At 39.0% G+C, this 21,925-nt stretch overlaps 4 protein-coding genes across 5 annotated transcripts; 1 reads left to right on the top strand and 3 right to left on the bottom strand.

Annotated features, from left to right (window-relative positions):
• Window positions 1-480: 480 nt before the first annotated feature.
• Window positions 481-2,913, bottom strand: spmap2 (sperm microtubule associated protein 2). The gene is made up of 7 exons (XM_063497738.1): window positions 2,823-2,913; window positions 2,678-2,739; window positions 2,521-2,578; window positions 1,851-1,977; window positions 1,252-1,350; window positions 1,121-1,136; window positions 481-928 (listed from the first exon to the last, which is right to left on the bottom strand). Exons 1-7 carry the CDS (start codon window positions 2,882-2,884, stop codon window positions 660-662), a joined length of 693 nt encoding a protein of 230 aa, XP_063353808.1. The 5' UTR covers window positions 2,885-2,913; the 3' UTR covers window positions 481-659.
• Window positions 2,914-6,156: 3,243 nt separating this feature from the next.
• Window positions 6,157-12,470, bottom strand: LOC134646190 (SH2 domain-containing adapter protein F-like). Of its 2 annotated transcripts, none has more exons than XM_063499967.1 (8): window positions 12,269-12,470; window positions 11,442-11,691; window positions 11,154-11,255; window positions 10,889-11,051; window positions 10,478-10,714; window positions 10,233-10,398; window positions 9,144-9,216; window positions 6,157-7,332 (listed from the first exon to the last, which is right to left on the bottom strand). In XM_063499967.1, exons 2-8 carry the CDS (start codon window positions 11,685-11,687, stop codon window positions 7,237-7,239), a joined length of 1,083 nt encoding a protein of 360 aa, XP_063356037.1. In that variant the 5' UTR covers window positions 11,688-11,691; window positions 12,269-12,470; the 3' UTR covers window positions 6,157-7,236. The 2 variants fall into 2 exon arrangements, with proteins under 2 accessions (XP_063356037.1, XP_063356036.1); XM_063499966.1 differs by having other exon boundaries at window positions 9,097-9,216.
• A 1,747-nt stretch (window positions 12,471-14,217) lies between these two features.
• Window positions 14,218-19,208, bottom strand: yju2 (YJU2 splicing factor homolog). Its single transcript, XM_063498506.1, has 8 exons — window positions 19,088-19,208; window positions 18,719-18,819; window positions 16,922-17,066; window positions 16,676-16,810; window positions 16,410-16,591; window positions 16,098-16,248; window positions 15,075-15,246; window positions 14,218-14,893 (listed from the first exon to the last, which is right to left on the bottom strand). The coding sequence occupies exons 1-8, from the start codon at window positions 19,109-19,111 to the stop codon at window positions 14,772-14,774; spliced, it is 1,032 nt and encodes a 343-aa protein (XP_063354576.1). The 5' UTR covers window positions 19,112-19,208; the 3' UTR covers window positions 14,218-14,771.
• Window positions 19,209-20,729: 1,521 nt separating this feature from the next.
• LOC134645805 (cocaine- and amphetamine-regulated transcript protein-like) lies at window positions 20,730-21,816 on the top strand. The gene is made up of 3 exons (XM_063499403.1): window positions 20,730-20,930; window positions 21,104-21,184; window positions 21,433-21,816. Exons 1-3 carry the CDS (start codon window positions 20,781-20,783, stop codon window positions 21,538-21,540), a joined length of 339 nt encoding a protein of 112 aa, XP_063355473.1. The 5' UTR covers window positions 20,730-20,780; the 3' UTR covers window positions 21,541-21,816.
• The last annotated feature ends 109 nt before the right edge of the window (window positions 21,817-21,925 follow it).

The raw sequence follows: 21,925 nt of genomic DNA on the forward strand, positions 1-21,925 counted from the left end.
ACTACTCTAAAACCATTACCCGCATCTGCATCTGCACTATAATAATAACAATCTTTTCAGCTATTACCTTACTTAGCCTCGCAATAAGTCTGCAGTGTGTAAAACTGACGGATGGGGCTTCTGTTAACAATAACTATAAAAGCAATTAAGACGTGAAGGATGTACTACAGGATATGTGCTGCATAATGTCACAAAGAAACTTCATCTGTGGGTAAAAATATCCCCCCTCCCCCAGTTTGTCTAATCAACCTGCAATTAAGCATGTTGTTAATCATTACTAAAGATGCACAACAATAGTCTTTAAAAAAGATATTTCACACACAAGCATGTGTTTAAGGAAAATAAGGAGAATAATTATACTGTAAGAAATTTTATACTTTAACTTAAGAGCAGCTTTATCCTGGCAAAAATTAGACGGGTAAAAGTCAGGAATTCTTCAGTTAATACAGTAAGTCCACAGTGGCAAATATCCAAGGGCTTAAAAACTAAGATGTTGCAGTAGTCTTTTACCTATGTGCATAGCTATTCACGCAGCAGAACAAATAACAAAGCTTAGTCATTATTTCACAAGGAAAACACTTCATCACGATTACAGTCTTCGGCAAGGAAAATGGAACAATCAACAGCTCTCTGGGGACCGGTGTTTGCCGTCACTGCTCTTACTCTGAGCTGCATTTGCGAGACAGAGGCAAACAGAGCTGTTGTATTCTGGGAGAGGGGCTGGCTGATCGGGCTGCCCGGCTGATCATGTATGGGTCATATCCCTCATATAGAGCCTTTCTCTCTTTAGGACTGGACAGATCAAGAAGTCTTTGGCTGGTTATGTAGCTCTTTGCAGCTTTGGAAATGGACCAGCACACTGGGCGGTCTCCTTTGAACTCGGGGTGGTCATTCTTCGGAGCTAGGGCAACAAAGGTGATTGTGTCAACTAGCAGACAATACAATGCAAGTTTAAACACACGAAAAAAAGTCTAGAGAGCTTGAAAAAAAAAAAAAAAGCAACTCAATTCTAAAAACAAATTTGTATTCAGACGAAACCCCACGGACAAGAAGTGGAACTACTTCAATAACCTAAAGAAGTCCAGTTGCCTTTATTTCAAGCTCTCTACAGAACCTTTACCTGGGTGACTGAGAGCCTAGACAGGCAAAGAAAAGAGAGTAGGTGAAAATTGCATGGTAGAAAAAAATAGGCTTACTGGCAAGTAGCTCTATGTGTGCAGATGTTTTAGAGGGCAGGTGGATTACTTGTACATGTTTAGATTTGTGCCTGGATTTCTCCACAACCTGCCTTCGCTTTGGCTGGGCGAGCTGGCAGATCCGTGAAGTGGCAACAGCTGTCTGTGTGCTTACCTGGAATCAAATTTGTAAATAAGCCTATTAAACACAAAGAAGAATGGTGTCAGTCAGGTATTTTTCATCCTGTCCATATGAAACATGGATTTATAGTCATGTCACACACCTTAAATTGAAATGTATCACACCTAATTAGATAAATTAAGTTGAAAGGTTATACAGGCAATCACACGTCTCAGGATTAGGAAAGTTATTAACTTTGATCATCCTAACTTTCCTTGAAGGGAAAGTCAAAGCCAACCACAAAACACCTGGACCTATTCATGCTTTCAGAATACAAAACCAGTAAAAAACACAAGACGGCTCTGTTGAAAGTTATAATATAATTATATAATATATTTTAAAGTTTTGGTCAAGTGCTTTAAATACCGGACATTCTGGCCTAACTAACACAGTAGGCTGTGGAGTTTAAAAGACTTTGTGGCAGGTATGGTAAACTAGCAGTCATCTAACAATATTCATTTTTTTTCTCTCAGGAAATAGTTTGTGTTACTCACAGGGACCGACAACGGGCAGGCGGGCTGCCAACCAGCTGCAGGCGCCCGAGGTTGAGCCAGATGACACACCCGTTTGGACGGGACGGCCTTAAGAGCCCATTCACTGACCTGCCATATGGGAGAAATTCTGAGGAAGGACATAAAGATGGAGAGAGCTATAAAAAAAAAAAAAAAGGTCTTGCAGGTACAGTTTAGCCACTGCCTAATTTGACGTGTTTGTTTGTGACATGTGTAGTGCCAAGAAAATTACTATAAATAGGTTTTCTCGTTATGTCAGGGCCAAGGCCTCTAAAGGGAAGGCTTCAGGCTTCATGAAGGTCTGCACTTTACTCTGCTGCAGATGTGCACACAGAAAATTCTGAGAGCTCTGATTGCAAATACTGATGATGAAAGTTTCATCACTTGAATCCAATCAAACAAGTTTCTTATCTTGGTTTTCTGGTACTATCTTGCTAATAATATTAGTACAACATAAGAGATCTTAATGGGGACAGGGTGACAAAGCTGTGGGGAAATCTAACATTAAAAACTTTTAAAAAAAGGAACAAGAAACTAGAAAACTGACTCATATCGTACGTATAAGAGCACATAAACGTTTCTGAAAAAAACAAAGTTATTAAGAAACTGCCCAAAATGGGTCGCACATTTATTAGAAGTTTATTATATTTACGTGACTTGATTGTAGAACTTTTTACTTATGCACAAGTCCGACCAGCAGGGGGTTAACTCTGTTGAAAACAAAATAACAATTATGCACGGTGTTACAAAAAGGCAGCAAAGATCAAGTTTGCCAAGAGAAGGAAAAAGGAAAAGATTGGTACACAGACCAATTTTAGTGGTTAATCCGCTCCTTTCTGGTGGAAGCTTATCCAGCCAGTAAACAGACCGACTGAAAAACAGAAAAGAGGCCATTTGAGAAAAAGAAGGCGACAAAGACAGAGAGCTTCGTTAAAGGGTGTGATTCAGGCCTACCGGTCTGGATATCTTAGTCTGTTTGGTTTGGGTTGAGCCAACTGCTGTATCCGAGTCGCCATGGAAACACTTTATGCAACTGGGAGAACACTTTGCTGCTAAAATGATTCAGTTGTAACAAAAGAGAGTTTCTCAATTACAACCACATACTTTTATATCTGAGACAGTACATTTGTCTGTAGTTCTGGTCGATCATTATCATAATGGTAGTCTCGGATGAAGCTGAAATGCTTGAGCTGCTTGGGATTCATAACTTTTAGTTGCCTAAAGATGACGATACAATGTCTGGATAAAAGCATTAGGATGATTGTTAAGGACTTTGGTATAGTTCTCCAGTGTTCTTGGAGGGTATTCAAAGCTCTTTAGATGTTGGCTAACTTTTGCTCCATTTTCTATCAAGATGATCCTGCAATGCTTCAATAATGTTGATATAGTTTTTAATATTGTTTTTCTATCCAGGTACGCTTTTACTTCACTGACAGAGATCACTATCATCTTGAAAAATCAAGCTGTTGCCAATCACATGCTTTCCATGATAATACATGATGGATCAAAGCCTGACAATACTTTTCTGTGTTCATAATTGAGTCGTTTTTTTTTTTTTTTTTTTAAGATCTCCAACAACGCTGACTGAAACGGCCCCAAACAATGACAGAGCTATGTTCTACAGATGTTTTACTGATGCTGTAGACACTAACTGTTGCGCCTTTCTGATGACCTTTACTGTACATACAGTTGATGTTGTCAGCTTAAAAATTCCAAACTCGGATTCTTTTCTCCTCGTTTCACTTCCTAAAAAAATAACTTGACATCTTTTCCACTAAGACCGTTTCTGATAGGTCATGAGTCAGATCCATATGGTCCTTTTTCAGGCAACGGCTCGATTTTTCCCTTTTTTATTAAGGACATGACTTTCACATACTGTATATCTACTGCAGATAGTCTTTTAGGCCTGGCAATTCGTTTGTCCTCCCCTTGTCAAGTTTCCTAAACATTTTTAAGAACACATTACACACCATGCTGAGATATGCCAAGTTTTTGGCCAATATTTCATTGGGAATCACCTTGTTGGTGCATAAATGTTATTTTATGCCTGTCAAACTATGTTCTCTTTGGCTTTTTTTTTTTTTTTTTTTCTTCATAGAACCAACTAAAGAAATGGGAACAAATGATCGGCTTTTATAAAAAGTGTCTAAAGATAATATTTAAAATAATTTTTTTGTTAAGTTGTCTGATATTTTTAACCACAACACACATTCATCATTGTGGGGATTGTCGCTCCCAATGAAAATCTTGGCATCAACTATTGCTTGAAATCACTTTTGAAAAACAACCGAAAGTCTGACTGTTTGGAAGCAAAACATAACGCATGAGGAATGACTCAAGACTTTTTCCAAGTAGTGTAAGAAGCCTGATTTGTTGTCTAGGCAAAACGAGAGAGTTTTAATACTTATGTATAATTTTTTGTCTGTAGCTACCATTACAAAGCCAAGTGCATTATACCCTTCCAAAACTGCTTACACTATAAATAGCAGAAACCAATTCACACAATTACCTTTAACATATAACAGTACTTTTTCAGTTACCTTAAAGCTATACTTACCTGTCCTGCAGCTGAGGTAGCAGCTTTCTGTGTTGACACCGAAACCTGCTGGTTGCTGTGGTAACAGGTGATAGTACACCTGCCTATCTTGAATGTGCTTGGCAAAGCGAGATCGTCTCCCACTTGCTGCTCGCATAGATTTCTCACTTTGTCATTGGCAGTGAACAGCTGCAATGTGAGATAAGACCTACATTTAACTTTAACTAGCACTCATACTTCAACTGCAAAAATACTAAAGATTTAGTTACTATATTTTTGTTTACATAAACTCCAAATGGGCATGAATATCATGATTCCTTTGAACATTTCTTCCCTATATTGGAAGGACTGTATAGCATAGACTTTAAAAAACAAGAATTAGATGCACAAATTTGGATTCATTTCTCCAGTCCAGACAACTGACATGGCCAAGGCAAATTAATTTCTCATCAGTGATTGAGACTGACTTATCAGTCATATAAAAAGAATCATCGGTATAAAAAGTTTGACAGCACTCACTGGAGTGATCAATACTCAACAATGGGAAATTCCAAGGAACTCTGGGAAGAGCTAAGATGGAAAACTGTGCACAAGATGGAAGGGCCTCTTTCTAAACAACTGCACATTCCAACATGTAAAACATTGTTAAGCTTTGTAGTTATGTACAACTATCAAACAATTGCGCATAAATACAAGTTATTCAGATGTATCACCACTTTGTACAGGACTGGAAGACCCAAACTGTCATCGTCAGATGAGAGGAAATCGGTTAATGTCCACAAGCTCGACTGAAATTTGTAGCTGACCACATAAAGAAGTCGAAAACCCCCTAAAGAAAAGTTTGATGGTCAGACGAGACAAAGATTGAGCTGACTAGAATGACAAGGTGAGGCTGTCAAACCTACAAACATCAACAGCTATCAGGTATGGTGGTGGTTGGACACAACTGGGTCTTCCTTTTTTTTGCCTGTCCCTTGTGGTTCTTTAGCCATCAGAATTGATGTCTGAAGGCCAACAAAGATACCCAAAGGATTTACTTTACAAAGTGGAAAGTAAATCATCATGGCCTTGCCATATTGGTCCATTCGATCGACCTTTGTTGTTATTTATTTTATTTTCAGTTGTTACAGACGAGACAGACATGGCTGGGGGACAGGAAAGTGAGAAAGAAAGATAAAGGAAAAGAAAAACAGAGGGGAAGAGGGACAGTGAGAAAGGGCACTTAAAAAGAAAAAAAAACAAAAACAAAAACAAAAAAAAAACCCCAACAACAACAACAACTGGGGGTTCCAACAGGACTGGGACTGTAATCGCACATAAATTGATAAAGCAGACCAACACAAGACATCCGGAATTTCCTTACTAAAGCCACAACCTCAACCTCGGTGACAATTTATGGACTGCTTAAAAGAAAAAAGAATATTCAGCTTCAAGGAATCTTACCCATTTAAACTTGTTTAATTTTGACACTGTGTGGATTAGAAAAAAATCCAAAATAAATTTGAACTTGTGCACCATATTCTTATATATTTTTTTTAAAATCCATCATTCCATCTGGGAAAAAAGAAGCGTGTCTAATTTTCTAAGCTAAACTGTGTGCTGGAGGAGTAACTTGAACTTACCTTTAATTCAATTCCAAATTTTAATTTACCTCCCCTTACCTGGAGTCATTATGAAGCTCATATGAAACATTAAATAAAAAAAAAAAGAAAGAAAAAAAAAAGAATGCAGAGACAAATTGAAAACACCACAACCTTTATTTTTACAGGGTTTTAAAATTTTATAAAATAGCACAGTAATTAAACTACCAAAGCTTCTTTGATAATCATGTTCACAAAGCCACAAGCTTTCAGTATAATACTGTAGTTAATATTCTCTAAACTAGTATTGCAGGAATCTGTTATTGTGTGACGCAGTCAACTTTGTGTTGTTCACACATTAACAAGAGGAGCCAAGAACACTGCAGGGCAAAACGGCTACAGCATCAAGTAACATTGGCAGGTCTCTGAAACGCGCAGAGAGAAAACCCCAGGGCGCAGAGATGGTCCGGCTTAAATATGTAGTGTTTGGTTCATAATTGTAACTAAAACTTAAAAAAATATAACAACAATACTGCTTGTAGTCACAGCATGATTTCAACTGCATTTGCAACCTTTCAAACTTAGTTCTCAATCCTCACACCAGAGCTCCAATCACTTTGACCTTTTTTTGTCAGTTTAAAACATGAAATTCATGTGACAAGAAAAAACAAAAACAAAAAACTGGATTATTGGCACAAGCTAAGGCCACCCTGACCCCACCAATAATATTCTTTAAGTCTGCTTCACATCTGACAGCAATAAAGACAAAACTCCATGCAAGATTACATAAATTCTACCGTCTCAAGACTAGATTTTGTCTTTTTCCTCTGTGAGGTGAAAGTACTCAGCTAACAATCCTATTATCAACAATTGCTGACTTTCAAGAGTCCATGACAGATAAATAGAGGGATTTCAGTGATGTACTGTTTCACAGATTCCTTAAGCACTGAGTTCTCTTGTAAGCGGCCAGTGTAGATACAGGGATTAAAGTAAAAACAGAAAAGATGGCACCAGATGGTCCAATCTCTTGCAAGCTGTGCAGGTAGAATGGCAGTGTCATAGCATGTAGGACACAGGTAGAAATAGGTAAATACTAAGAATATATATGTATATAAGAATATATTCAGTAGCACCATGAAAATCGGGATGTGTATGTCACCGTCAGAGGGTCTGCACTGGGACAGGATACAGCAGGGACATGTGCTCGGCTCCTCTGATTGGCAGCTTGTGTGTCGTGTAGTAGGTGATGACCTCAGGGATGGTCGAGAACGGAGGGCTGTTCTCTCCGAGGACGTAGCGGCCGTCTGGGGACTGGGTGAACTTCATATGCATGAAGCCTTTGCAGCTCCTGACAATAAAGAGACAGTGCAGATGAGCCTCAACTTGCCTGACAGGAATGTTAATTAGTACACTGAAAGACTGAGAATGAAAGTGTGTGTGTGTTTGTGTGTGTGCATGAGCATTACAGAATGTTTTAAGACCTTATAATTATCAAAACTGCCACCTGGAACAAATATGTCACGTTATGTTTCGTACAACAATCGGAGCGCCACACAGCTTTCTGTGATGAAAGTATTCCTGCAGTCTCAGATCAACATACCAATTGTGTTATCATCATTGCTTGGGGTGGGCTGCACACAATCAGCCCATTCAGTTTTGCTTAATTAAAAAGTTTGAAAATGAACCACAACAACAACAAAAAACTGTAAAGGGAACTGGAGAGTTGTCATTCAACCAGGAGTCAGCATCTGTGCCTATTATTTTGGTATGAATTGCCGACAGTTTTATTCCTTCTCACTGTGAATCACTGCTGCCTGTTTATATAACCGAGCCTCAATCTCTAAATGTCAAACTTTGAAATTGGCGTCAAACATATAAATAAAAATCCTTCACTTTTCCTCCTCTAACGTAAAGAGTCACATGACGCACTTAGATGTATAAAAATACTGTGTTTTAAACTCATTTATAGGTATTCAATCCAAATGTGTTCAGGTCTCTGGGACTATGTCACACATACACACTGCTGTAACTTTTACTGCACGGCTTCCTTCTGTGGTATTAGTGAAGGGTCTGTGAAACAGAAAATCTGTTTGGGGATAGGTTATTAATTGATATAATTAATGTACCATTAATCTCACTATGCACCCTCAGAACTAACTTTAATGTCAACTTATTCATTCTGCAAAGAGAAGTTCAGGGATCCAAGATAAAAACAATGGCCAAAATCATCGCTTAGAGAAGCTTGGGTTCGTCTTCCCGTAATTTTGTTGGTGCGTTGGTGGTAAAGATAGCAATCATTAAAGACAACATCTTGAGTTCAAACAGGTCTTTCCTGCACCTCTCTTTTTCCTTGTATTTGATATGTCGTCACCTTCTACAAATACCCTTTACTTAACCCAACACGCATGTGGTATGAAAGCAAACTCGAGCATCTGAAAAATGCGTTTTTATTCTGAACGCTTGAGCTTTTACACATCTGGCTTTCTTCCATCAAAACAATATTTTAGATCAGATTCTATCGCATTACCAAAACAGGGCTTTGGCAGCAGTTTGTTCTAGTTTCCTTTCCTCCATTTTGCAGCTACATTTCACTTTTTTTTTTTCTCCCTTTTGCTAATTTGCTGATTTGATCAGTGGTTTAAGCACATATATGCTCAGAGAATCCACAAATATTTTTGGTAAAACATTGCACTGGAGTCCAAACAAATTCCTGTGCTCTTTCAGCTCACTGCTTCAAAATAATACAGATGTGAGATTGGGAGCAATTCCCAGCATGCCTATGATCTTTTCCAAGCAGCTGTTTCCATGTTGGTTATCAAAGAGACTAAAAAAAGACACTTGCTGAGTAAAAAAAGCCGGGAAAAAAGGTTGTTGTAACCAAGTGAGAACAGAGCAACTAGGAAAATGATGTGCAACAATACCCAAATGGGTGGGTGCGTGGGGGGGGACCAGATCACATAAATTTGGGAAGGGCCTAAAGCCAAGTAGTACACAAGGGAATAATTACCCTTTAACAGACTGCGGTAATATTGAAGTAAGACAACATGAAGGGTTTTTTTTCCTTCTTTTTGATGCACTCCACACCGAAGCATTCAGGGACACTCATGTTTACCTGAGGGAGAGAGAGTAGTCATTTCGGCACGTCTGGCTATTTCTCACCAGGTAGGAGCTCTCTTTGCACAGAGTCAGCAGACTCTCTGCTTCTGCGCGGCTCAGGGCTCCATGGTACCACCTGCAGGCAAGCAGCAGGACAGCATAACACAAAGCTAAACATTTTATAAAGTCATAACTGCATTAATCTTTTCATAAACCAGTTGCAAAATTTTATACATAGCAAGCATTGTTTACAGCAATGGGCATAAGTGCATATCAGCCAGCTTTATATCAGCTTGAACTTAAAATATTTGTTTTCCTTTTGTTGTCGCTGATGGTAACCTATCACGTTTAGGATGTGAAATGCAGAAGACAAGACAACACCAAACATGTGACAGTAATCGCCACAATTTCTTTATAATCAAATAAAAAAAGAAAATAAGCCAAGCCAAGTGCGGCTGGTTGTGTTCTGCAGATGCAAATGCGAGCGCCAATGCAAAGCTCCAGCCTCCATTTCTGATTTATTCTGTGAGTCACACAGGTCAGACTTTGTTCTTAAGCCAAGTTTTGCATGTTTCAATTTAAAAAAAGAAAGAAAAAAGGGAATGTCGGGATGAATTTTTCAAGTCGTTAAGTTGTAGGCATTTCCTTTATGAAGTTTATTTCGTCTGGGATGGCTGTCAGTACATAAAATTTCCCTTTACAACAACAGTAACTGAAAACTGTGTAGCCTAACAAGTACTGGCTTTTACTTTGTCACACACACACACACACACACACACACACACACACACACGTAATCTAAAGAAACTTAACAAAACAAACTAAACCTGCGAACTTCTTTTTCTTTTTTTTTTCTTTGTTAAATGCAAGACGATGCATGTCTGGACCAACGGCCTTGAACTTAAACCAGTTCAAGGCCGTTTTTTGTTTTGGTTTATTTGAATGACCTTTCCCCCCCCCATTTTGGGGAAAGAAAAAAAAAGATTTTGAGGAACTTCACTTAAAAACAAAAGCCAATTAATTACTTAGAAGCATGATGAAAGTGGAAGGGTATGTTGTGTAAGAAAGACTGCTATTTATTGGAAGTAGAATAAAAAAGCAAAAAACTAGTAGAGCCAACATCAAAGGTTAAGACTATGAATCTCAACTTACACTTGCTTCTCCAGCGGCAGAGATGGATCCACCCTCTCTCCCAAGAGCGAAGGAGTGTCACCTACAAGACGGAGTGTAGTTGCCTCTGATGTGGCGCCTGTCATGGTAAGCCTGGATTGTTCTGTGTGACCTCGTGATCGCTCTCTTTCGGTCCCTTCAAACTGAACTATGGGCACACAGAGAGAAAATGATAAGTCAAAGAAAAGTAGCTACAGAACTGTAATACCAGGAAATCCCCAATTTACCTGCTAGGGCTTTAGAGATGTTGTCCTTCTTCCACTCCCACGGCTGGTCGTATTCATCAGCCGGCCTCTCGTCATCCTGAGGTAGCCTGCTCTCCTTGCTGTCTATCACCCCACCCTCAACCTTCTGAGGCGGACCAGCTCGATGGTGGTACCGAGTCCTCTCCTCATATGGGTTGTCATATAGCTGACTGCCATCTCCACTCCCAGACCGGTTGGCCATCATGTTGTGCTGTAGTTCTGCACAGGAAACATAGAAGGTGAAAACTTTTCACCTTTACCCCTCCTAAGAATTAGGTAAGTAATTCTTCCCAAAACACTTGTACCTCAATAAAATGCACAATAAATGTGAATTATTTATGGTACGGTAAGTATTTCACCATATACAAGTATCAACTTTTATGTAGAGGAAACCTGAAATGATTCGCTGGGCCTCAAATGGCTCCATGTAACTGCAGCAGTCTGCTGGTGCAGATTTGGGCTCCCAGTTTGTTCTGGCTCTTGGGTGTGGATGTGCGTCAAAAGGATCCGAGTAATCTGCGTCGGCCTCTGACGCTGCTGGGGCAGAAGGAACCACCTTAGTGAGGGGATAGAAACAAAGCGAATTACACAAATGAAATGCAATGACATTGGACCCAAGTGTTTTGAGATTGTGATTGTCTGAAATAACAATGCTTACAGGTTCCTCCTGAACAGTCACAGGGCTCAGAGGGACTTTACAGCGACCAAACTCCTGAGAGTCCACTTTAATCAGTCTGTGTTTTGGAGACACAAGTTTTACCTAAATGTAAGACATGGATAGAGAACACATTAGATAATGAATCAAACATGCGCATATCTTTTTTGGAGCATGTGCATTTAAAAGTGGTCATTGTGAGGCAATTTATGTAGGGACACATGGCTTTTTTGGGGAGGGAACATAAGCTGCATGTGTGCATGACTGTAAAAAAAGGAGTCCAAGTCATACCTCTACACCATTAGGCAGTGCTGAACCAAATGCAGGGAAAGAGGGAAGGCTCACAGTGGCATTACAGGAGCCGAAACCGCCATTCTGATGCTCCTTATCAGTGTGCTGGTACGGGTCCTCAAAATCTAGCTCCTTCTGAGCTCTGTAGGCCCTCAAAATCTCGCTCTCGCTGTAATCTGGCCTCGGGGGTTGTGGAGGATCACGCCTGCTGCCAAAGTTCAGGTAGTCCTTCAGCCACTTTGCCATGGATCTGTGGGGATGAAGCAGTAAATATCACATTATAGGGGCTGTTTAGTGATTATTAAAATTGGCCATTTCAGCTGCTACATTTGGACACCACCTTACTTAACAGAAATGCACAAATCTGCACAAATTTCTTCCACCTTTGTTTTTATATTCCCTGACAAAGTCACCCCCAAAACAGAGAGCTATTGTTACAACAATATACTCAACAGGTTAGGCAAGATTAACCCCTAATCTTGAACCCATGTGGTTAGCTTGCATAAGATTTCCTCTAGTTTAATAAACAGCAAAGCAGATCTCAGCGTCCACTGACAATCGCTAGTTAGCATTAGGTTGTAAATTAAGGGGGTTCAATCAATCACTTTCTCATAACACTGGATTAAGGGTAGCATTTCCCTCCTAAAAATACTCTTAAAGAGCTTAACAGCTAACGAATCCCATTGTCTTTTAGTTTAAGAAGTTATGAGTTGGAGTATTGAGCTGTGCAGTTAAATATGAGTCACTGCAGTGTTAACATGTCTAAGCTAAGTTAGCCGAATAGCAGCTACCGTCAGTTTCTGCTAACGTTACTTCTTTAGGCTCACCCTTTTTCTTTGCATTGACGGTCACCCGTTCCAGTTATGTCTTTGTTGTTACCATCCGGGTTTTAGTGTTAATGCTGTCCAGCCTCAAAGTAAAACATATGCAATCGCTAAAATTTGCTTCGGAGCCAAGCAGGTCAGACAGCTAATGCTAGTCGGACCAGAGGAGACACTGGAGCAGACCGTCTCCGACACACCACTCAGAGCCACGGCGGACTGGATTAAAGGGGAGGGGACACACATTTATTTATTTATTTACTTACTTATTTGTTCATTATTTTTGTGAGTCGACATTAAAGTCCTTCGAACCCTGCCTAATCCACTGTTTAAGCTGTAGCGCTGTGAATAATCCTCATTCTTTCAAAAATAATCCCCGCCATCGTGGAATATTTTGCTTTTCATCTGTTTTCTACACTGGACGTATCACTGTGAACTTTAACCTGCAACATTGTTCACATATGCTAAATTTTAGATTATCTTTGAACTTTGAATTGGGCTTTAAATGATTGTACTGCATACATCTTTAATTACTTTTAAAAACAAAAATTGGGTGAAAATTTTTTAATCTATTTTTGCTTTTTCTAATCCACACTGGGTCAAAAATATACATACAGCCTTAAATATATAAATACACTCACCATGTATTTTAATAAGTGGTGTTTGAAGGTTCTACAGCATCTAATAACTTGACGAGGCCAAGGCCTATTAAGTTCTCATTGGTGATCACAATCGACTACATCTGGTAGTTTCTCTTTGCCAGCATATGAAGGATTTATTTGACAGCGCACATTGGATTGACCAATTCTCATAACAATAGAAAAGTCCAAGGAACTCAGTGAAAATAAGAAAGAAAATTACATAGAAGAGGCAAAGGTATTTCGGAACCACTTCAAAATAACTGCATATTCCAAGATTTTCACTTACAGCTGTACGTAATCGCCAATGACTGGAGGAAGACCAAAATTGTCATCCTCAGATGAGAAAAAAATTGGTTAAGATGTTAGAAACAACCCAAGAAGCACCTAGGCTCATGCCTGCCATGAACTGGAAACTGCTGAAACACAGTGTCACGGTCCACAGCGAAGAGTGTTTTACATATCTGTAGACGGAGAGGGTGCTGACTAAGAAAGACGCCGCTACTCTAAAATCAACACATTCAAGCTTGACTGAAATGTGAAGCTGACCACATGAACAAGTCAAATGCCTTCTGGAGAAAAAAAAATGGATTGTCAGGCAAGAGAAAGCCTGACCTATTTGGCCACAATTACAAGAGGTATGTTTGGAGGAGTAGAGGTGAGACTTTCAAATCTAAAAACACTGTAGGGTACCAAATGTAAATGATGGTGGTTCATTCTCTGGAGCTGTTTTGTTGTCAGTTGAACTAGTTCATTTCACAAAGTGCAAAGAACTAGGCCTACCTCCACATTCTTCTACTTCACCTCAACTCAAAAGCTAGACACAGTGGGTGTTCCAATAGGACTACGGTCCTATGGGAACGGAAAAAGCAAGCTAAAATTAAGCTTCTGGAACGGCCTTCCCAAAGTAAACCTCAGTCCTGCTGGAAATTTGTGAACTATGCCTAAAAGTGGGGTTGGTGTGAGGAAATTAACAAATTTCATTGCACTAATTCTACCAAAAACAGTGATCAAATATCTTGCCAGAAGCTTGTTGATGGCTAGCAGAAAAGTATGGCTAAGGTGCAACTTTGTTTAACAAAGATCATTAAAGATGCTGTACAATAATTCCACCCTGGAACAATTCCACAACTACTTAATTTATTCTGGGCTCTGAGAGTTAGACTACAGTATGTATTTTGATTTTTAATAATGCTGGCTGCCTGAGGTGGAGCCACTTTATGTATATGAAATAAAAGTTAAATCCAGTTAATCCCATCTGTGGAGGGAGAAAAAAAAACTACACAAATGAATTTGGATTACTGATTTACTGACTTTTATCTTGGCTTTGTGGTCAAATGTTGAAAATGAGCTTCCTTTGAAGGGTGTCTGGGCTCTCCCTTTGAGGCAAGGTGGGGAGCTTGTTCATTTACAAGAGCAGAACTTCTACTGTTCCACAATGAAGGACGTCAGTTGAATTGGTTTGGGGACTAGATTAGGCTGCCCCCTCCTGGACCTGGATGGCTCTTAGGTGGTGCGTTTTGGGCATGGACCTCGAGACCAAGGACATGCACATATATGTCTCTGCTGGCTTGGAAACACCAGCATTATAATATGCTTTTAAGACACCAAGTTAAAAGAATGCTACATACAAACAGTACAGACATTTTAATAAACATTAAAATATACAGGTGGTATAGTCACAGGACAAACAGACCAATTTTTCTGTGGATCTGACTGGATTTAAACAACTAGGGGGGGAAAAAAAAATCCTTAAGCTGATTTATATGAGATTTCAATATCTGTACAGCATTACAAACAGGGCTTAAGCACTGTATTCCTTTCTGCACCATTCATACAATTGTATGTCAGTCACTTGAGTCATCTTGTTCTCATTCGCTGTCATTGCTGTCACTGTCTGAATACGCCCCCAACAGGCTGAGGGATGATGACCCATTTTGTGTGGTGATGGGTTTAGAAGCGTCTGTGGAGTCTGTCGTCGCTGGCTTTGAATCTGAAAAACAAGACAAACAAAGACTGTCTTACAATGAAGAAAAAGCTAACTTTTGATTAAAGATGTGAACAAGTACCAACACGAAGGACATAGTTTGGTGAGAGAAAAACAAAAGTCAAGTACAAAATGCCAGAGACTTCAAATAAAAGAGGTCAAAGTGTGCAGGATATCAATGTGTTACCTGTTTGTGCGGCAGGAGCAGCAGTTTCCGTTACTGAACTGGGTTTGCTCACAGTCACTGCTGGTTTCTTTCGGACAACCAGTGAACCTAATGCTCCTTTACCACCCAGTGTCCCGACACTCCTCTCCCAGCTCTCCACCTTGGCCTTCTTTGCTCCTCCAGCTGAAGCTCCCTGTAGAAAGGATGAGGAAAATACAGCCCGAAGCTTTTCGGTCAGCAACACATAGAAAATTCTCATTATGTACATTGTGATTGTGGAATTCTGTATTTAAAGACAATGAGCATTGTGAAAGTCACTGGCCTTAACTGCCACAACCTTACATATAAACCCACTTCCAAAGAAGCTGAGAAAGTGTGTAAAATGTAAATGAAAACAGAACATCATATTTAACATTTAAACTGAAAACCACTGTGTAGTATCACCTCGTCTTTTAACAATAGTTTGTTAACAACCAGCTGATGGACCTTTAGGAGAGGAATTTTGTCTCATTCTCGTCTGATAAGAGATTCTAGCTGCTCAGCAGTCTTTGCCATATTTTTCATTTAATGATTGTGCAAATGTTTTCCACTGATGAACGCAGACAGCCCAGGTCAGCACCTGGACTTTTCTACTACAATGCCAAGCTGTTGTAACAGATGCAGCATTGTCTTGCTGAAATATGCAAAGCCCTCCCAGAAAGACACGGTCTGGATGGAAGAATATGTTGCTCTAAAACCTTTTCAGCATTGTTGCTTTTCACTTTGCCTCAGTCAATTTTAAGTTGGGCTTGGGCCACAGAAGATGGCTGTATTTCTGGATCACGTTCACATATGTCATGAGAGGTCTGTGTTAGGTGACTAGGTTTATGAAAACCCAGCCCAATATATTGATCTCCAGACTCTAAACTATAAAAACAAAATCATAGTTCTTTATTCAAACTTTGAAACATTGGAGGTAAAACAGGAAAATGAAGAGGCATTCACTGAAACCTTGATGATTATGACAGATATTTAGATATGTCACATGTGGGTGGCTATACAGACCTCTGCCTCTGTTGGTTTGTCAGTAGTGAGGATGTCTGTTGGTTTGTCTGAGCTGGACTTGTTCGACTGTTTGCTGCTGCTCTCTTCTTCTGTTTCTGAATCAGAGTCAGACTCTCTAAGTCTTTTCACGAGAGCACGCTCCAACATCTCCCTGTTGAACAAAGCACAGTGTAATTTTAAATTTCCACATATACATCTATGTATTAGATATTATAGCAAAAACATTTTCAATTAAATATGAAACATGCTTGAGATTGAGTTTTTTGTTTTTTTTTGTTTTACAGACCATTTTTCTGAGCATGCACAACTCACTTCATTTCACGCTCATCCTCCTCTTTCTCCCGTTCCCGCTCCCTCTTCTCCATCTCTCTGTACTGGTCGATCATTCCCTCAAAGTCCACCAGAGCCTGTCTCTGATTCAGCTCCTTCAACTCCTGCAGGTTCTCCAAAACCTCCATCTCTAACTTTGAATCCTTTGTGCGGTTCTCTAGCACCTGGTCGAGGATTGGGAAACCATTCATTTTGTGTTTCATGCGCCAATCTAAGTAAGAACAGTGGATGACTTTTAAAACACTAACCTTCATGGGGTTGTTCAGTTCCTCTTCTTCCCTCTCCTGCTGGATTCTCTTCTCCTCCTCCTCAATGAGTTTCTCTGCCTGGAAGTTTCGCGTTGCGCCGTGCTCCATGGCGTAGTCTGTGTTCTCCGGGTCAGTCTATGACGTCATCATAAGATATAGCATTGTCAGCGGGTATTTTATTCCCAATATAAGTGATATCTCTGAGATATCTCTTGCAACTTCGATGATCAGATCATTCACACTTACCTTAAATGTAATTTCAGCAAGACAGCGGGTACATTTGATGTAGAAACGAAAGATAGGCAGTCCCATGTAGGTCTCATTCTGAACAGTCTCTTTGCGTGCATTGAACTTCTTCCCCTTGTAGATGTACTCACCGCATGTTTTACACCTGCAAAGTAGAAGAAATGATGACACTGTAGTGGCAAGAGTAATTTAGAGAAGCCAAAAAAAGGTCCCATAAGAGAGCAGCAACCCTGTTTTACTGCAAATAAGCCCTATATCCAATGAATAGACTCTTACATTCATATAAAACAAACCAACCAAGACTCCTGCTTTGACAGTCAGAAATAACCTTAACACTGTACTCTCCAGTCACTAAAAAGCAGAAACATATATTAAGGCCATGACTAAACTGGACCTGGAAGTCTCCATTTGGAAAGAAGCTCTACAACAGCTCTACCTTCTCCAACAACTTGAAAAATACAATGTTTGTGTCATATAGTCAATCCAAGAGCATGATATACTATCATTTTTTCTGAAACTGGAAAAAATGTTAAAAGATTATTATTATGTGCTGGATGAAGGTCATTTACCAGAGTTATTAAGAACAGTAGATTTTACATTTTTGAACACATCCCACTGTTTAAAATCCTATTTGTTAAATCTCTGAAACAGATGTGAACCGAAGTATGCAAACAGTCATGAGGTCCCGGGTTACTAATGTTATTTAAAAGGCTAACAGTGGCTGTGTGAGTGGGTGAATGTGTTCTAAAGATTGCTTTGCATGTTCAGTAAGAGTAAAAAACACTATACATACAGTTTTGTTTAGAAGTTTACATCACTAGTCATGAGCATGAAAGTCATGGTAATTGTAGGCTTGCAATGATTGCACAGCATACATTTTTAATGACTTTAGAAAATGAAAAAAATGGATGCACATGTTTTGATTTATTTTGGATTTTAGATCCACATTGGATCAAAAGTATACATACAGACTCAAATATATACACACAATACTTGATTAAACATCCCTAGAGCAAGTAACTGTTTTGGTAGCCATCAACAAGCTTCTGGCATAATTCTTGCTGGATATCTGACCACTCGTCTTGGCATAACTGGTAGGGTTAATTTAAATCGGTGGGTCTCCTAGCAGAAACTTGACTTTTAAACACAGTCCACAAATTTTCAACCGGATTGAAGCTGGGGCCATTCCAGAAGCTTAATATCTTGATGTTTATTTGGCGTCATTGTCCTGCTGGAACCCCCAACTGTGTCCAAGTTTCAAATATCAAGCTGTTGATTTGAGGTGAAGTCGAAGAATTTTGGCGTACTCATCCTTTTTTACTATTCCATCCACTTTGCGCAGTGTATCAGTACCACTGGCAGCAAAAACTACAGCAGTGCATGACACTACCACCGCCATGCTTGACAGCCTCACCTTTAGTGCATTTATAATATTGTAAATTAGTCAAAATCCAAGACAAATACATTTTTTTAAATAATTAAAAATGTAATTTGAAAATCATTCCACCCTGGGAAAAAAAAAAAGCACGGTTCAATTAAATCATTAAAAGCCCAAAATTACCATGACAGTCATGCCCATGATGAGTGTATATGTCTGACCACAACTGTTGGTACCAGTCCATTCAAACGCTGCAGGGGGCGTTTTTGTTCACCTTCTCACATGTTGTCTGGTTGTGTATTCATAACAGCATCCTTTACAACATCAGCTGCATTCCATTGTAAGAAAGTTAAACTTCAGTAGTGTATCCAGGAATGTAGAAACAACTTCTTAGATATACGTGGGTAAGACAAGCATACCTCATATTAAATGGAGCCATCAATCTGACCACATACTGACGATCTTTGGGGAGCTTTAGCTTTGGGATTTTGGACGGATCGAAATCCGGAGGGTAGTATTTCTGTGGATAGCAAAACACACAGGTTAGCTTACAAACTTGTAGCCATTAGACTAATAATGTCTAATTTTATTACAATATAGTCTTGATACACACTATCGTAGTAACAGTAGTTGAAAAAGCAACGCTACCTACCAGCTTTTAGTTAAATTAAACAGAAACTATAAAAAAAACGCCACACTTAGCTTCAATGCTAACGTCAACCTGCTCTGGTCCTATAGTATTTTTAATAACAGCAGTGAAGTACCAGTTTCAGAGTTCATATACTTACATTCAATACTTTTCTTTCGGACATTTTTGCTGTTGCTTTTACCCAGACGTACAGAAAGGAACGCTGGAAAGTCGCAACACCTCTTGCAAACTGCAAGATAAGCTTCCGGTTGCTCGTTCAATTGCTTCCGTCCTCCAAATCGCGCTCGCCCCCGCGCGGTATAAGTGAGAAACAACAGCAACAACAAAATATTTTGACAATGAATATTGAATACATTTATTATAAAAAAAATCATTGTCAAGGGAAATACATGTATAACGACTTGAATTACTTGAATTTTTACAGTTCTCTCCTTCAAACCCCCTCCAAATTCCTTTATCCTTTGCTGCCATTCTACCTGAATGACTCATATAAGCTTTATATATTGAACAGAGCCCTCAGGCGCTGTGTCTTTTTTTCCAACATAGTGAAAGGGATCATGACCAGCATGGTAAATGGGGTAAAAAGATTTGTCAGTGATATGGGGGTCAGTAATATGGTTTGGTGTGTAAACAGAAGCCTGACAGCCACACATATTCATTCCCATTACTCTTGGGAGGGTAAGGAGAGGGTTAAGGTTATTCCTACAAAAGGAAATTGGATCTTGATTACAGATTGGTCTCTGTGTTGGTCAGCCTGTTTGATTTAAACTTTGCAGAACAGCAGTGACATCAGAAGGGCAGATCGTTAAATAAGAATAAGATATGAATAAAGTTTGACTTTAAGATTAAGGATTTTTGTTTCTGCTATTATTACTATTTTTTAAAGACAAATAATTGAATTAAAAGTAGACAACACAATTTATTGACTTAAAAGGTATAGGTGGAAGCATTAACCTCTTAGAACTACCCTTTTAGGGTCTATTTTCTGAATGAGAGCACCTTTATTAGACTTCACCAATAGCAAACATGAAAGAAAAATAATAAATTACACAAAAACAAATATTTTGTTTGCACATACTGACCCTTATCATCAAGATAACAGTGGCCATGAGTGTGCTATCCCATTAATATTGTAAATTCCTAACCTTTTCATTAGTAATCTGTAATTTATAGTGTCAAATGCAAGTCATAAAATATCCCCAGTGGATTCCTTGTTGTGCATTTCATTCACGCAGTAAATTGTATTTTTCAGTGAAATTATCAGGGCTTTGCAAAACACCACTTTCAAAAATTGGAAAAAATTCTGTTGTTGTCTTTTTTGTTGTTTTATTATTTCGATAACTGTGCAATCAAAATGCAGATTCGCTGTTTACTTGATTTCTCACTCTGATTCTGACACATCAATGTGACGCATCAGTGAGTCAGATATCTGATTAACCAAAAAGGCCACAGAAACAGGGGAAAAATGTGATTTGTTGGGAATTCAATTGGATCAGTTAACTGAAATCGATTGGAAGACTGGAATAAAAAAGTTTTAGATAAAGGAGTTTGATTTCTCTTTGGTTTCATCATCACAAATTTTAATGTCTCACATCGACGTTTGGTTTTCATCTTCTCTTATCGCTTCCTGTTAAAGATGCAAAGGTGCCGAACAGTGTCATCCATGTCAAAGTTTCCATGAATATTTCAAAGACTGGCTGATGTCAGCAGCATCTGCAAAGAGCCTATAAAGACAGCTTCTGTGGACAAAAGACATCCATCCTCCACACTTCAAAGAAGCGTTTGTCTACTGGAAAAGAGCTCCACCCGCTGAAGAGAAGGACTCCTCCTTTATGTGTCTGGACACAATGGTCAGTGCGCGGACTCTCCTCCTCGCGGTCACCTGCTGCTACGCCTACCTGTACCTCGTTCGCGCAGAGGACTCCTCATTGGAGACGCGCTCGCTGGATTTCACCCTGAAAACTCAACAAGAGAAAGACTTGGTGAGAGCTTTTGTTGGAGATGTAGGTTAAGTTATACATTTTAATTAGTATAAAGAAGGATGTTGATTTTTCTGTATTTAGGGTATTTAAATTATTTGAACAACAATTTTCTTAAAAACAAAGTCCATAGTAAACGTTTTTTGATAATACGACTCTTTATCTCCCCTGTGCAGATTGACGCATTGCAAGAAGTTCTGGAGAAACTGAGGAGCAAAGAGATGCCATTGGAGAAAAAGCATGGATGGTTACCTTCGGTAAGCAGACAAATGAGAAATAAAACAGCACGAAACCTGTTAGATTTCAGGACAACGAATTAATTCGGTTATCGAAGAAGAGAGTATTTCATTTTCTTATTTAAGATTCTCTGAATTTACAAAAGTCAGGAAAAAATGAGGATTTTTAGACGTTTGTTTTTATCTAATCAAGATTCTTAAATTCTATAAATCGCAAAAAATGTACAATGTTTTGTCTACAGTGTACTAATTTTATGTTACCCTTTCAGTGTGACGCAGGGGAGCCGTGCGCCGTGCGTAAAGGCGCGCGTATTGGCACGCTGTGTAGCTGTCCACGGGGGACTACTTGTAACTTCTATGTTCTGAAATGTTTGTGATGAGGAAAAAAAAAGATAACAGAAATGCAAGAAATAACGGAAGAGTTCAGGGCTGATAAAAAAGATGAATGTGAGAAATGACAGGAAGGTCTGCTTCTACTGTTCAATACATTTGTGATAGAAAATAAAATGCTGTAGAATGTGACTTTTTTTTTGCCTTTATAAACATTGACTGTTATGAATAAGGGTTTTTGTGAGTCTGTCGTTTTAATTTTTATTTTTTTCTCGTCCGTGTTAATTATTGTGTCACATCATTGTGTTAATGATTGCGGCATCTTGTGGAAGACTTTTTTTGGTCATAATATTTTAATATATTTATTTCTTTTCCCCTGATTGTTGGAAATACCGCACAGTTAGTTTATAAATAGATTTGTAAGATGAAAAT

This window comes from Pelmatolapia mariae, linkage group LG16_19 (assembly GCF_036321145.2).
Source record: "Pelmatolapia mariae isolate MD_Pm_ZW linkage group LG16_19, Pm_UMD_F_2, whole genome shotgun sequence".
Classification (NCBI taxonomy): Eukaryota; Metazoa; Chordata; class Actinopteri; order Cichliformes; family Cichlidae; genus Pelmatolapia; species Pelmatolapia mariae.